The sequence below is a fragment of the Coenobita brevimanus genome, chromosome 85 (assembly GCF_032717465.1).
Source record: "Coenobita brevimanus isolate Jiangsu-jjx chromosome 85, ASM3271746v2, whole genome shotgun sequence".
Classification (NCBI taxonomy): Eukaryota; Metazoa; Arthropoda; class Malacostraca; order Decapoda; family Coenobitidae; genus Coenobita; species Coenobita brevimanus.
This window is the reverse complement of record NC_137038.1, coordinates 5810342-5825599: the sequence shown is the minus strand read 5'-3', so window position 1 is coordinate 5825599 and position 15258 is coordinate 5810342. Positions and strand designations below refer to the sequence as shown.

Genomic DNA, 15258 nt, shown 5'->3' with positions numbered 1-15258 from the left:
ATCATCAGCATACAACAAATTTGAGATATTCCATCCATCACCATTCATTACCAACACCATCCCTCTCTCCATTACTTGTGTTTTCACTTCCCCATCCATATATACACTGAACAACCATGGGGACATCACACAACCTTGTCGCACACCCACACCGATCGTGAACCATTCACTTAGATGCCCATAAACCCTTACACATGCTTCGCTACCATCATAAAAACTCTTGACGGCACCTAACAGCTTACCAAAATACACGATCCATGCGCAAAACTTTCCACAATCCCTCTCCATCTACTTAGTCATATGCTTTTTCCCCATGAATGCCATAAACACCTTATGATCCTTCTCACAAGCCTTCTCTACTATCTGTCTCAATGCAAATACTTGATCCACACATCCTCTGACACTCCTAAAGCCACCCTGTTCATCACTCACTAGGACTTCTGATATCTCTCTTACTTTCTCTATAATAATTCTTCCATATACCTTCTCAACCACACTCAATAAACTTATACCACAATAATTATTACACTCACTTTGCTCACCTATATTTTTGTACAGGGGTATAATCACAGCCTTTTTCACTCTGCAGGCACAGCTACACTCATCCATGCCTTCTTACATATCTCCAACAAGCACTTCATTCCACTCTCTCCACTACATTTAAGCATCTCTGCATACACCTCAGTTTGTTAAATATATATATATAAAAAAAGAAGAAGAAGAAGAAGAAGAAAAAGAAAGAGGTGCCACATCTGTATCGTATTCTCCTCCATACATAATTCATTCTTCCTGTCAATTCCAGTTCTATTTTAATCCTTTAATGCCCCATCAGTAGCATGCAGGCCGGTAGTGCCAATCTCAGAACTGATAAAATATATTTAAATTATATATCATTTTAAAGCTTTATGAACCTGGACAGAAAAAGTTTCTAAACCGTCTACTGATGGTGAGGCAGTAAAGAATGTCATACCATGTCACTGAAGAAAAATTCATGCTGAAATTAGTGATTTTCTTATCATTACTGACCCGAATATGTATCTGTTTGGAATGCTGTCATTGGCTTTTATTGAAATAGCATCTATTTGAGTTGTAATTGTCACTACAATTGTTTACATATATTTTGTGATCAGTCTGTGGGATGACCTTGAAGTGGAGGGTCAGTACTTCAGGAGTAACGTGTCTATCTATCTATCTATTGCCAGATGCCACAATCCCGTAAGGGGTGGCCCTTTGACTTTGAGTTATTTGTTTTACGGGGAGGGGCACTAACCCTCCACCAACCCACACGTTGACACATAGGGAGCACATACGGTTTGGTTAATTGTAAATGGTTTCTTGGCTTACAGGAAACCATTTGGCTTGTCACTCAATGTAAAGCCACCTGTAAAGGAAAGAAAAGCAATAAGAAGTGACAGGAAAGATGGGAGAAATAGGAAGACAGGAGGGTAGGCACAGAAAAAGAATGATAAAGGCTAAGGAAGAAGTAGGCAGCACTACATGAGGTGAGTGGATGATGGTCACCACCACCTACCACACATTTAAATAATATTTTTCCCATACACAGCATACAAATTGGAGAAATTTAACATAACTTTATATTATCAACAGGAATCCTATTACCCTTCTAATGTAGCCCTGTGATATCTTGTAAGAGACCCTGATGAACATATTCTCCGTCACACACAATACATGCACAGCGTGAGGAACGTTACCGGAAAAAGATACAACTTTTCTCATGCACAGCTTTAAACACGAAATCACTGCAGTTATACTGAATTCAGGGAGAGGTGGGTGGGTACAGTGGGAAGGCAGGGTGGGTTAATGTGATGGATGGCAATGTTAGGCGAGCAGAGTGGGTGGCATTCAAGGGTGGGGAGGGTGAGTGACTGTGGCTGGTGGGTAAGATGGGTTGTTGGAACGTGCAGGTCGCCAGGGTGTGAGGTGACACGATGGGTCACAAGGGTGGCTGAGGATTGTGCGGACAGGGTGCTCTGTGTGGGTGGTTGGTTTGGTGGATTAGGTGGGTTCAGGGTGGGTAGGTGAGTGGGTAGATGTGTTGGGTGGCATTCATGGGCGGGCAAGGTGGATACCCGAGATCAGTGTGGTTGGTTGGTCACACAGGTGGCTGGGAAGGGTAAGTGTTGGATGGGCTGAGTAAACAGGTGAATGAGTGGACAGTGGATACGTGGCTCCCCACATGACATGGCAGGAGTGGGACTTTCAGGCCTAGTAGTCATATAATTTGTCACTTACTTAGATTTTAGTATATCGTTTAGAAGACACTGAATAAATATTTGGAATAAAATTCTATAGTGGGGTCATTCTATTGAAATCTGCTAAAAACTCAATATAATTACTTCTCAATGAACTGAAGGTGGATGTATACACGTAATAATACACCTAACAATAAAATAAATTACAGTATACTAACATTACATACGGCAAGATGTGAGAGAGAACAAATCTTCAGATCTCCGATCCATCTGCCTAACAATTCAGTGGTTTTGTGGGGGTAAGGAGGGGGAGTTGGGGGGTGGACTTGAGTGATAATCTGCCCTCAGATGACAGACTACCCTCTCCCTGTATTAGTGTTCATGACTGTACTGGTTCATTATACAACCATGAAGTTATCTAAACATTATGAACTGCGGTCATTGAGTCAGTGCCTGAGGAGGGCATGAACAAAGTTAATTACCTTAGAAAGATGGGCATCAACAAAACGGGTCATACCAACACACCAGTCCTGGATGAGACAGCCCTAGCATATATTCAATATGGGTGGTGGGTGGAAGCACCGAAGTGGTGACATGTAGGGGTGTATGGTATATAGGAGGACCACTGGGCCTTGGGAGCAGGCTGTGAAGCCTATGCCCAGAGTCAAAAAAAAAAAAAAAAAAAAAAAAAAAAAAAAAAAGTTTCATTTCCCTGACAACCCCAAGATGAAATAGCAGAGGACATGGTTGTGCAGGCTTTGCCAACTCCTCAAGTATCCAGAATGGTACATACATTCAAAGGGGTGACTTTTCCCTCTTTGGTCAATTAGTCTATGTTGATATCATATTGCTGATGTGACTTGAATATGTTGATGCCACTTAAACAAGAATTGTCTCCTGGTTAGTTCATACTTTCATTCATCATTTACTCCAGTCTTGCCCAATGTGGATCATAGAAGCCCCAGGCTAGGCAAGCTGGTCTTGACCTTTAAGATGAGTGACCAGCCTCACTCATCCCTGAGTGGCATTACATATGCTATAAACTTCAACCATCCCTTGGATACAAACCTGCACCAGCTCAATCCAATTGGAGTGCTTTAATTACCCACTAAACCACCAGGTGCCATAATTTGGTTACATGGTTACCACCATCCATCCATCATCCAATCCTACATTGCCTCCAGAGGAGCGTAGGAGCCCGGGGCTAGGCAGTTGGTCCCGACATTTAAGATGACAGTGACCAACCTCACTCATCCCTGAGTGGCATTACATGAGCAATCAACCCCAACCACCACTTGGATATAAACCTTCACTGGCTCAATCCGATTGGAGTGCTGTAATTATCCACTAAACCACCAGGCGCCATGGTTACCACCCAGTGTAGTAAATGGTTTCCTGGCGTACAACCATTTGGCTTGTCACTCAGGGAAGAGTCACCCACAGACAGAAGGAAGAGGAAAGAATGAAAGAAAGAAAGACAGAAGAGGAAGGACAGAAAGAAGGAAGAAAGGAAAAGGCAGGCACCCAAGAGCAGCACTACATCAAGTAAGTGGATGGTGAGCATCCCCGCAACCACTTTCTAGTTAGTTTATTATGTACATTTCTCATCAATACACATTTTGTTTATGTCTGTGATACTTACAATTACTGTAACCGTAATAAGAGTTGCCCGTATAATCATATTTCAATAAAAATTGCACAAGTAATGCTTCTCACTTTTCTGGTAACGTGTGACGGTCACACTTTCCTTAACGGCACAAGTTATTAGGAATAATCAAATCTGCTGGTATGGTTATGATCCTTTGCTACTGACATATTATTGATATGAAGCACTCCCTGACTAAACCAGTAAAATCAAAGACTTACTGAAATTATTTATGCAAAGTACAAGAGGGAGTAGCATCATGGTAATGCTCCTCAAGCAACTTTTGAAAATCTATATTACATCAACATTAAAGCATAAAAACAATCCAACCGTGGTATGATGTGGTATGGAGTGCTGGTAATATCGCTTGCAAAAGCCATCTGTTTATACTACATACTTTTGCAGATATAACTGAAAGTAGTTCGATAACTTGTCTCCAAATATAACATTCTTCACGATGGAATGACCCTTAAGATGAGGTCCACATACAATCTGGACCAATCTTGATAGTACAACTGACAACTTCAAATTGGTTCCTACAATTACTTTACACGTTATATACCAGCAACTCAGTCAAACTCCCAACTCCCAGATATCATTTCCTTACTCGGTCAGAACTCCTACTCTGCCTAACCTGCCATTCAACATTCGAAGGGCTGCCTGACGTTCCTTGTTGTTGCTACTGCTAGACAGTTGCCGTGACAACTGGTCCAAAAGCTGGTCAGTCTCTGCTATGGTTGGGAAGCTGCCTATCGCCTCGTAGTTGAACGGTGATGCCAATGGGAAGAGGCGAGATATGTATCGTGCAATGTTAACTTCACCACAGATCTGTGTCTGCCGAAGGGGGTTCACCTAGGAAAATGGAAAAAAGGGTATAATATAAAAAATGAATTAAGGATAACAAAAAACTTATAACACCTATTCTGTATTTGCATACCAATTACATAAGAAATAATATCCCCTCTAGCTTCAAATAACTTTAGAATTGTCTCAATCAATACAAAGTTATGATTCACAAACTCAGCAAAGCATTTATAAATGCTTTCTATATACAGTACAAATTTTAATTAATATTGAAATGTTGAAGAGACAGCAGTAAGGTTAAAACTATACCATAAGAGCTGAAGCTGTGACGTCCTTCCAGTGCAGAGTGAAGGCAAGAGGATGGTCCCTGCGCTCAGCCAGGGGTTGGTCAGAAAAATGCGCACGGAGGCTGTCATTAATCTGCCAACCAAAGAAGGGTATGGAATGTTAATCTGCCGTATTCACCACCACCACCATCTTACATCACAGTCACAATGGTTATTAGATAATGTTGGATTTCAAAAAATTTCATTAACACCAGTTTTTACTGGTCACATTTTTAGGTGGTATGACTTCAAGCATCTCCCATAGTTGCAAATGGAAGGCTTTGTGCATAGTACACTGAACGTACTCAAAATGGTGCTTACTTTCCAAAATGCATTAGCTAAACACATTTGCTTTCTTCAAACTGCAACATTACTAATAACACCATATAGCATATATTTTTTACTGTTAACCCCTAAATACCGAAGCACATTAATGTACGTGTTGACCACTTTAGCTCTCTCAGCCAAATCACGTCAATATAGTGTGCCTTGTAAAAAACTGCCTGCACATTGCTTCGCCCCAGTTGTGACGTATATCCCCTCAAGCCAATGAGAACTAACCCCTCCGGCCTTGGGTTGGGTGATCCGGCCATCCTGGGGGCAGGGGGGGTCACCCCCCCTCTCAGCCCACCCATTGCCTGAATGTTTTGTCATCTGCCACATAATAACCCTCTTTGAAGACCCTCCCACCCCTCTGTACGCCCCAACAGGACATTGTTAGTCGTAGTTTACCCTCCCTCAAGGCCCATTCCATCCCCCTCCAATCCCCCCACCTTCCCCCTCTACCTTTTATACCCCTACCTACCCTACCCCCTCCCTCCCTTTCGGTCGCATACTACCCTCCTACCCCCAATAAATCATCGTGTGATAGCGAGCACGCAGCCTGGCTTGCTCTCCCCCCCCATTCCTCCCCTCCCCCACTCCCCCCACCCCCAACACATGTACATATGCTTTATATGTACTGTATTGCCTTGATGTTTTTTTTTTTTCCTGTGCCTTTTCGTACCTGAACACAAAAATGCTTCTCTGTATACTATTCTATACATGCAAACACGTGCAATCACAGGCATCTGAGCCCCAACCCCCCCACCACCACCCCTCCCCCTCCCCCTACCATCACCCAGTCCCATCCCCCCACCACCATCCCTCCACCTCGATACATCTATTACTCCCCATACGTGAATTATCTCCCCACACCTGCAAACACACCTGCTTGCATGGTTGATATGCTAAATCACATAGATTTTGTTTGTTTCAACTAGCCAAATTGGTTGTTACCGTAAATGATCTCCCAAGGTTCAATGTACTCGTTGTGGGCCTTCTCCCTGATCGAATTTTATCTTCCCACACGTAATTACACATCTGTTTTCATAGTGGTTGGTAAAGAACAAACTAAAATGCTCTACTTTGATGAGAAAAGATGGTTTTATCCAACCTCCATACCTACAAACCTCCTCCCCACAGGGTTCTTTATCTCCCCAAAAGAAGGTAATCTCCCCACACCCCAAAACACCTCTTCTCAGGCTTGGTGTGACATATGATATTGCAATGACCTATTTCAGTAATAGAAATAGTTATCAAAACTATGGGAGCTTTAACTTTGGGGGGGTAGCTATTTTATTTATTTTTTTCAACTTTGACCCTCGATTATGCGGTAATCATTAGGCCTAGAGGGGTGCCGATTGCACTGTCAGGTGTGTAAATTCTTCCTCTTTAGCCAGAACATATTGATTTTCCCCTTGGTGAAAGTCGAAAAAACACTCCCAAATTGCGGCTCCAGTGGCAGATGAGCCAGATCGAATCGCAGTAATTAGGGGTTAAGTACTGTACTGGAAGCAGAGGTAGGTGCTGGCAACCATTATCCAGTTACCTGATGTAAAGGAGTCTACTTCTTCCTTACCTTTCTCATCCTACCTCTGTGTCTGCCCTCCTCTCTTCCTACTTGTCCATTTCCTTTTGGTTACATTTTACTACAGTACAGTACTCTTCTTTCCACTTCAGGCAGCTCTACACTTAGGAACAAGACTAATGATTTCCTGTTACACAGGAAACCATTTGCAATACTGGGTGGTAATCATATCACCAAATTATGGGGTTAAGTGTGGCCTGCTACAGTGCCCTTGTTAACTGGGTGGAGAGATGCAAGTATGGCGTTTATCCACGAACAAAGCTCTGCACTATTCCCTGCACATCACTGTGGTGAGGTGCTGTCAGCCACAAGGAACATGGGTTCACTGCAAGGAACAACCCTGCTGGGGCAGTTGCTTGCCTATGGTTGATGGGTCTGCTTGGCCAGACAGACTGGGGTTGATAAACAACTATATACAGTATTAAGTAAACTCAGTACATCAGATTCAAGAACAACTATATATTAAGTAATAACAAATCCTGTGCATCAGAATTTCAGAAAACTCTTCCAGTCCAATGTCATATTCTACTTTATTTTTGCTATCTCCATATGATTTAGGCTGCTTACCAGAAATTTCTGATACTGAAAGGGGTGAGGGCTGCACTAACCCCTACAGTTCCAAAGCTCACCTGTGTTGAACATAAGTGACAGGAGGCAGCGATAAATTTTAAAATACATTATCACTGTCAGGGGATCAATGGTGATATGTTGATAATTTTGCAACCAAACACAAAAAGACCTGTACAATATTATCATTAACTTAGCAGACTTTCTAGCAGATCTTCCTTACCAGCTGATTTCTGCCATGGCACATTAATATAAAGTACTCTTTGCACCATATGCTATTAATGCTATCCACAACATGATTAAAGACATCTATCTATCTACTGCCAGACACCCTAATCCTTAGCAGTTATAATATTGCACATTTACATGTTCTTGGTACATATCACATTAGAATTACACTGGAATCCTTATATTTATACTTAGATTTTTAAGAATCTCAGCACTGAAACAAGTGAAGTGTTGTTTTTTGCAAGATTATTAGCTCTGAAGTGGGTGAAGTTCTGCTTTTGGAAAGAATCACAGCAGTGTTTTTATTTTTTTATTTTTTTTTTTTTAAATAAATAGCTATATAAGAACCTCAGTTGTGGTAGGTGGGGGTGCTCACCATCCACTCACTCGATGTAGTGCTGCTCTCAGGTGTCTGCCCTTTCCTCTCCTCTCTCCATTCCTTCCTTCCTCTTCTGTCTTTCTTTACTTCATTCTTTCCTCGTCCTTCTGTCTACGGGTGACTTTACACTCCCTCTTTTGTCTTTCTTTCTTTCCTCTTCCTTCTGCCTATGGGTGATTCTACACTAAGTGATAAGCCTAATGGTTTCCTGTACACCATGAAACCATTTACTATGCTGGGTGGTAACCATATAACCAAATTATGGCACCTGATGGTTTAGTGGGTAATTACAGCACTCCAATCGGATTGAGCCGGTGAAGGTTTATATCCAAGGGAAGGTTGGGGTTACTGCTCATGTAATGCCACTCAGGGATGAGTGAGGCTGGTCACTCTCATCTTAAATGTCAGGACCAAATTGCCTAGCCCCGGGCTTCTATTCTTCTCATGGGGCAATGTAGAACTGGATGATGGATGGATGGATAAGAACCTCAGTGCTGTAAGAAGTTTGAATTCTAACAGAAGATTTCCTGTTTTTGGTGAAGTAATTTCCTTACATTATTGGTCTGCCCCCCATCTCTTTTAGTGCATGGAAGAAGGAATCAAATGCCAGAAACCCGAAAGACTGTTCCCTCCAAGAAAAAATAAAAAGATTACAGAGAGCTAAATTCAAGACCTGTTCATTTAGACATGCCTGGACACACCACGTGTAAATCCCTGGAGGTCATAGGCAGTAAGAAATACAGACAGAGGAAGATAGTTCCAGAGCTGACCTGCTGCATACATAAATGACTGGGAGTACCAATTACCTCTTGCATTGACGAGTTGGACAGAAATAGGTACTCTGGCAAAACAGTCATAAGAACACTCCCTATAAATTGGGCAAGTACAGGTATACCATAAATAGCTATACAGGAGTTCCAGGTCACATGGTGATAAACACTGTTCCTTAAAAAGGCAATGCATCTAAATCTAACTGGACTGGAGGGATCACACTAGGGCCAGCTGGTCATAAATGACCACAAACAAGTAACTGAGAAACAGGGGTGGGTGGGGTCAATGACGGCAAATTTACAGAAATGTTAAAGAACAAAAATTTCTACCGGTATTTAAAAAATAAAAAATAAATCTAGTTAATGTTGCAGACACTGTTTTAGGGGTATCCAAACACAAAAGTTTGCCTGTTTGATGGGGTAGACATAAGAAGTATCAAAGGGTATACTAAGGTGTAATGTTCAAGATAAGTGACTTAGAAACAGGTGCTACAATGCATTCTCAACTAAGAGAATCCAAAAAGTCCTTGTTTGTCTTTTTCTTTTTCTATATTGTTTTTTTACCCCATCCTCACCCTACCCTAGGGTGGGAAAGGAGGTCCAGATGATGATGATGATGATTTTTATCTTGTAAAAAAAGTTCCACTGCAACTGAAAAAGATTTGCCAGATTCCTCAAACTTACAGTACACGTTCAGGAAGTTGTGATACTGGATTTACTGAATACCAACTTGGAAGACTGATGAATGCATGTGGTTGACAGCCAAGACAGGAGAGCCGGCTTGTTTCAATAACCTCCTCAGTAGCACCAGAGAGTATGGAGGATGCCTGGGGTTCGCTGATATCACCAGATCGTGCACAGGTGATTTCTGTTTAAGGGAAAATCTATTATTATTGCTGCCACAAAAGTGAGAGGTTTGAATAATGCACACAAGAATGCTGGTCATTTCACTGGGTTCTGCTGGTGATTTTCACAACTGTATTGGGTTATCTTTTTTTCTATTTTGGATCCTTCCCATCCTAATGAAAGTTATGAAACAGTAAGAAATTAGGTTTGGATGATAAACTGTGCTAAGGATGATGTGTACTGTATATGTATGTAGGTATATATGTATGTATGTATGTAAGTATATGTATTGGCCACCTCATGCTGCCCTTATTGTTAGACGAATTTTCTTGCTTGGTTTCTTTCTTGTTTAATTGTGGCAGACACTTCTACCCTTCAAAATTAACTGATTCCAACCAAACTTGAACACAATGACCAACCTATGACCTAATTGTGTCTTCAAGGTTTTGGGTTGCTAGGCAACTATTTGTTGCCTAGCAATGGCTGGAAACAAAAATAATCAAATTTTTCATAATTTTCACGTTTTGAGCTGTTGAACTAATGGATATAGAAAGCTCTGACCTCTTTAGGCGTAATCTTAAGGTCATTACCCACTGGAAGTGTGCCACTCATTTCCTCTCTCTCCTCTAGTTTTTGAGTAGCAACCCTGCGAAGATTGGCCTCAATGTCCCTAGCAACCAGTATTGGTTTTCAAAAATGCCCCCCTACTTTCCCAGCAGCTCGATGGAACTGAATGAAACTTTGCATGCTTATAGACACTGACTAGTACTACAACTTCTATTGTACATCTATTTGCTACACTGGCTACATCAGGGGTCAAAGGTCATCAACTGTGAAAATGGTGAAAATAGCTAAAAACACAACTATGCTCGCACAAAATCCTAAGGCTTCGAAGGATATCAAGCCAGGCCATGATTCTTGGATGGAATATTGCACTGGAGTACCTCCATACAAAAACGACATTTAGTGTCGAAACTCACTTCCAGTCACTGGCAGTGCCAGCTAAAAATTGGCCATGCCACGAATTTCAAGTTCCTAGTTCCACAGCAGGTGGATGGAATCGAATGAAACTTTGCATGCTTATAGATGTTAACGAGTGCTACAAGAGTGCTTTATACATGCATGATCTAGATCAGCGAGGTTAAGGGTCAAAGGTCATCAAGTGTAGAAAGTATGTCTACCTATCTATTGCCAGATGCATCAGTCCCGCAAGAGGTGGCTACAAAAAAAATTGCCTCCATGTTGCCCTGTTCCTTGCCATCTCATTGCCCTCCCCCAGCTCACATCCCTCCCTCTCATATACATATCTCTCCACTCCATCCTTCTATCTCATTCTCGGCCTCCCACCCCCCCACATACAGTCTCCTCGTTAGTTTTTTATTCTCCGTCCTCTCCACATGGCTAAACCTCCTCAGAGTATTTGTCCTAATGCTTTCTATCACAGTAAAAAAAAAAAAAAAAAAAAAAAAAGCTAAATTTACACCCTCATTCACACAAAATGCTAAGACTCTGAAGATTATTAAGTTACGGCCATTATTTTTGCGTAGGATGTTGTCCTTTGGTAGTACCGCCATACAGGAGTGACTTTTCGTACCCAAGCTCATTTCTGGTCATTGACAAAGCTTGGTCCACTTAGACCTGGCCATCAGTGCCTACTGGCTTGTCTAATCAGGTAATCACTAGATCAGCCACAAGCATACAAATAATAACGTACGGTATTGTATCAATATATAACACAATATACAGCTACAAATTCAATATAAATTCCAACTGTTTGTCCCCATAATCCAGACATGATACTATGTTTCCATAATACAAATAGAAATACAGTGTACTAACAATGAATGTAAGTACAGTAAACTCTCATTTACCCGTCGTCGCAAAATCTTGCCCAAGGCAATATCTGGTGCAGCTACCTTGGCTATACTCAAGCAATACAAGATGAATTTTATGCAACATCCAGCACTGAAACAGGATGTAACTAGTGGACCAAGGCAATATCCAGCATTGATGGGTCTCAGCCGGCTTGTAAGCAGTAGCTATCCGGTGCCAAGGGGAAATCCCAAAACTCAGGAGCCAATGAGAATGCACACAACATGCCAATCAATCAGAATCAATTGTGGGTGTGGCTTATCCAGCAAGCCAAGAATACAGCGCACTCTCATTCTCACCCGTGGATGTCGTAGAGTCAAGACGTGCCTGTGTACAACAGCTCATCTGACCACTGAGTCGCAAAACCCTGGTGCTCTGACTAACTCTGTGGCATCCTAAGTTCATGCCACTGTACCGTATTGTACTGGATTGCAAAATATAATGGCTTGTCAGTTTTCACGCCCTAGTGCTCTACCGTTATTGTTAAATCACACGTGCGCTGTATTGTGTACTGTACTGTTTAGGAGTGAGAACCCCCGTGCTGTTTCTTCCCATCGATGCCAAAACTTGGTGGGTACATACAATAGTGCACTATGTACAGTACTGTATTACCGTACTGTCATTACTGTATTGTTTTTATATGCTTGGTGTTCATCTTTTACTCACAGTAAAGTTTTTAGGATAGAGGGTCGAGACGAATAGATTCACAGTATCTGGCTCAAAGCCAAATGCTGCGCTGAATATACAATATCCGTCATTTCACTTCAACCGGCGTTGGGCTTGGCTGAATTACAATGGTTAATTGAGAGTTTACTGTACCATACACAAATTTTAGTCTCTGCTATTACTAATACAATCTATTTTATATAATTGTTATATCCCCTGCTACACATGAAAGTAATGACTGTTGACCAGAAAGCATTCACCAAATTCATATGATGATACTTGCAACAGTTCACTACTCATATCTAAATGTGCAGCAGGGAAGATGAGGATCATTTACACCTAAAGTGTTGATACCACTATGTGAAACTTCCTCATACCAACATACTATAACAGAAACAAAATGTACACACCACACACAAACACAAGTACTGTAAAGGAGTTACTTAGCTTACACATATATGCCAAATTTTTCTACAGAATTTCAATGTTTTGTTTGAAACTAATGAGCTAAAGACTACTGTAATACTGTGCCATAATCTTAAATGTGTTAACAATAATGCTAACTTAAATAAACAGATGTTCACTGAATTACAAATGTGGGTCCAGACATTTCCACAGGTTATTCAGTCAAGAGGAAAACCAGATTAACCCTTAAGAGATGGATGTCTGCATATGCAGTCCAAGAGTAATAGTGGCAAAGAGATGGGTGTCTGCACATGCAGGCCCACCATTTTTCAAAGTAGCGCATGTAATGAGGCAGATTCCCATGATCTATTGAGGAGTAGGATGACAATAACAAACCCTCCTCAACATCCCCCCACCATATCTCACCCACAAAACCAGTGATGCACTGACTTTGTCCAGCATTGTGACCAAGAATATGTCGCACTCTACACCCATCTTTAAAGGGTTAATAATAAAACGATCTGCAGCCACAAACAGACTACAATATGGTACACTTTTGTTGTGGTTTAGTATGCACCACATAAGACTACAAAACAGCTTTGAAACAAACTCCATATTAGTTAACAATCCAGTAGAGGAAATAACAAAATACTCATTAGTTTATGCCAGGCAGCCTGAACAACACTGGCACTAAACTATTGTTTACAATTAGTGTGGCAAACAGAAACCCATGGTACTTGCGGTGGGTGGAGGGCGGGAGCAGAACAGAGAGGAAAAGGATGATAATACAGCAAAAGGTTTAGTGGAAGGGATATCAGGCTGAGATGAGGATAAAGGCTGAAAAGGGGCAACAGAAGGCTGTGATGATGAGGGAATAAGAGAAGGTTGGGATGACGACATGTGAGAAGGAACCTCAGGGTATGGGACAGGAGAGGAATGAGAGATCGAAGAGGACTGAGATGGCATGGAATCAGGCTCAAGAGTGGGAGAAGAGTATTGGGAGGTAAAAGGTGGAGGCTTGAAGGAACCCGAAGAGTGCTGGGAGGAGCCAGAGGAAGGGAGTTCTGAGGAGAGGAGGCCACACCGACATCCCGGGATCCGCTCTACCTCCCACGGCAACTCCTGAAGCCCCTTCACCAACTGTACCAACTCCTCTCGCAGTAAATTGAGCTTCTTGATTACCTCTTTGTGGTGGCCTGCCAGATCCAAACTAGGGAGTTCGTCCTGTAGGCAGCATTTCTGATTATCATATTTACTTGTTGATTTAAACTAACAACAGGGTCTTAGTGCAGAAATCTCCCCTTCATTAACGTGCTGTTGGATATTCTCCATTTTTCTTGATTATCATATTTACTTGTTGATTTAAACTAACACCAGGGTCTTAGTGCAGAAATCAGCCCTTCATTAATGTGCTGCTGGATATTCTCCATTTTGAGCCAACTGAAGCCATTGTCGATATCCACAGTGCAAAGATGAACAGTAACAATATAATGCATGACTTTGTTGTATGCTGTCTGGATGACAGCTGCAAAGAAAGAACAGCCAAAGTGTGACGATTTTCAGTTATATATTTTGTTACTGCTGACATGTCGTGCTTGCACATAGTAGGACATTTTCACACTATAATCTCCTGGTGTTCATCTCTATGACAAAAGCGTGAACTATACAATTTTGTCACATCAAATTGTATATCAGGACAAAAGTTATCTCCTGGGTAATGAACAACACATACAGTAATGAACTCCAAGAAAAAAACAAAATAATTATTTCAATGAAAATATGAGATACTCTGATAATGACCTTTAGTTTAGAATTGGGACAACCAAACTCATTCTTTAATGAAAATTAATGCAATAAAAGAATCATATATTTTACTGACAAACATGAAGGTCCTATTAACCCCTTCAGGTAGATAATGAATATATTCTGTGTTTTATTCTTGCCACTATCAGACAATTTTATGAAGTTTAAGGGCAATATTTTAAACTTGAGAGCTTAAATATAGCTTTCATTAACCCCTTCATTTCTAGACATCATTTTGAAGCTGGGGTTAGATGACTTCATTACCTTTTTTACATGCAGACATATTCCATCATCATCATCCTCATCATCATCTTTTCCACCCTTAGAGCAGGGTGAGGAGTAGCAACATCCAGACAGCCAAAATTTGCTTAATTCAATGGGACCATTCAGTCATCATTCAAGCCCCAAAAATCCTGGCTCCATCTGATAGGCCAAAAAAATTTCACCCTGTTCTGTAGCTTCACAGTATGCTTATCTGACAGAGTCAGTCAGAATGCTGTCACATTAAAATGGGTTGTCAAATCCCTGGTCATGCACTATGCATAAAATTCATCCAGCAAGCTCGCTCTCTTGTCAGTCCCTTAGCCTCACCAACTTCCATGCCTCTCTTCCTCACACACTCATCCATCATATCCCTCCACCTTCTTCCTGGTCTACCTTGCCTCCTCTCTCCTTCAAATTCACTCAGGTATACCCTTTTCACTCCTCTGTTGTCATCCATGCTCTCCTCATGACCATACCATCTCATTACACTCTCTTCGATTCTGGCGTCCACAGACTTCCTCAATCCGCATCTTTCTTGAATCACACTATTCCATATTCTAT

The 15258-nt window shown here is 41.4% G+C and overlaps 1 protein-coding gene across 1 annotated transcript in view; it reads right to left on the bottom strand.

Moving 5' to 3' along the window:
- The window catches only part of AIMP2 (aaRS-interacting multifunctional protein 2), a 31721-nt gene that overhangs the window by 5314 nt on the left and 11149 nt on the right, over positions 1 to 15258 (bottom strand). Inside the window, exons 3-5 of the mRNA XM_080280490.1 lie at positions 9572 to 9709; positions 4972 to 5082; positions 4493 to 4710 (exon numbers count right to left, since the gene is read on the bottom strand). Coding sequence (XP_080136616.1) covers positions 4493 to 4710; positions 4972 to 5082; positions 9572 to 9709 — 467 coding nt within the window. The remainder of the gene's footprint in view (positions 1 to 4492; positions 4711 to 4971; positions 5083 to 9571; positions 9710 to 15258) is intronic.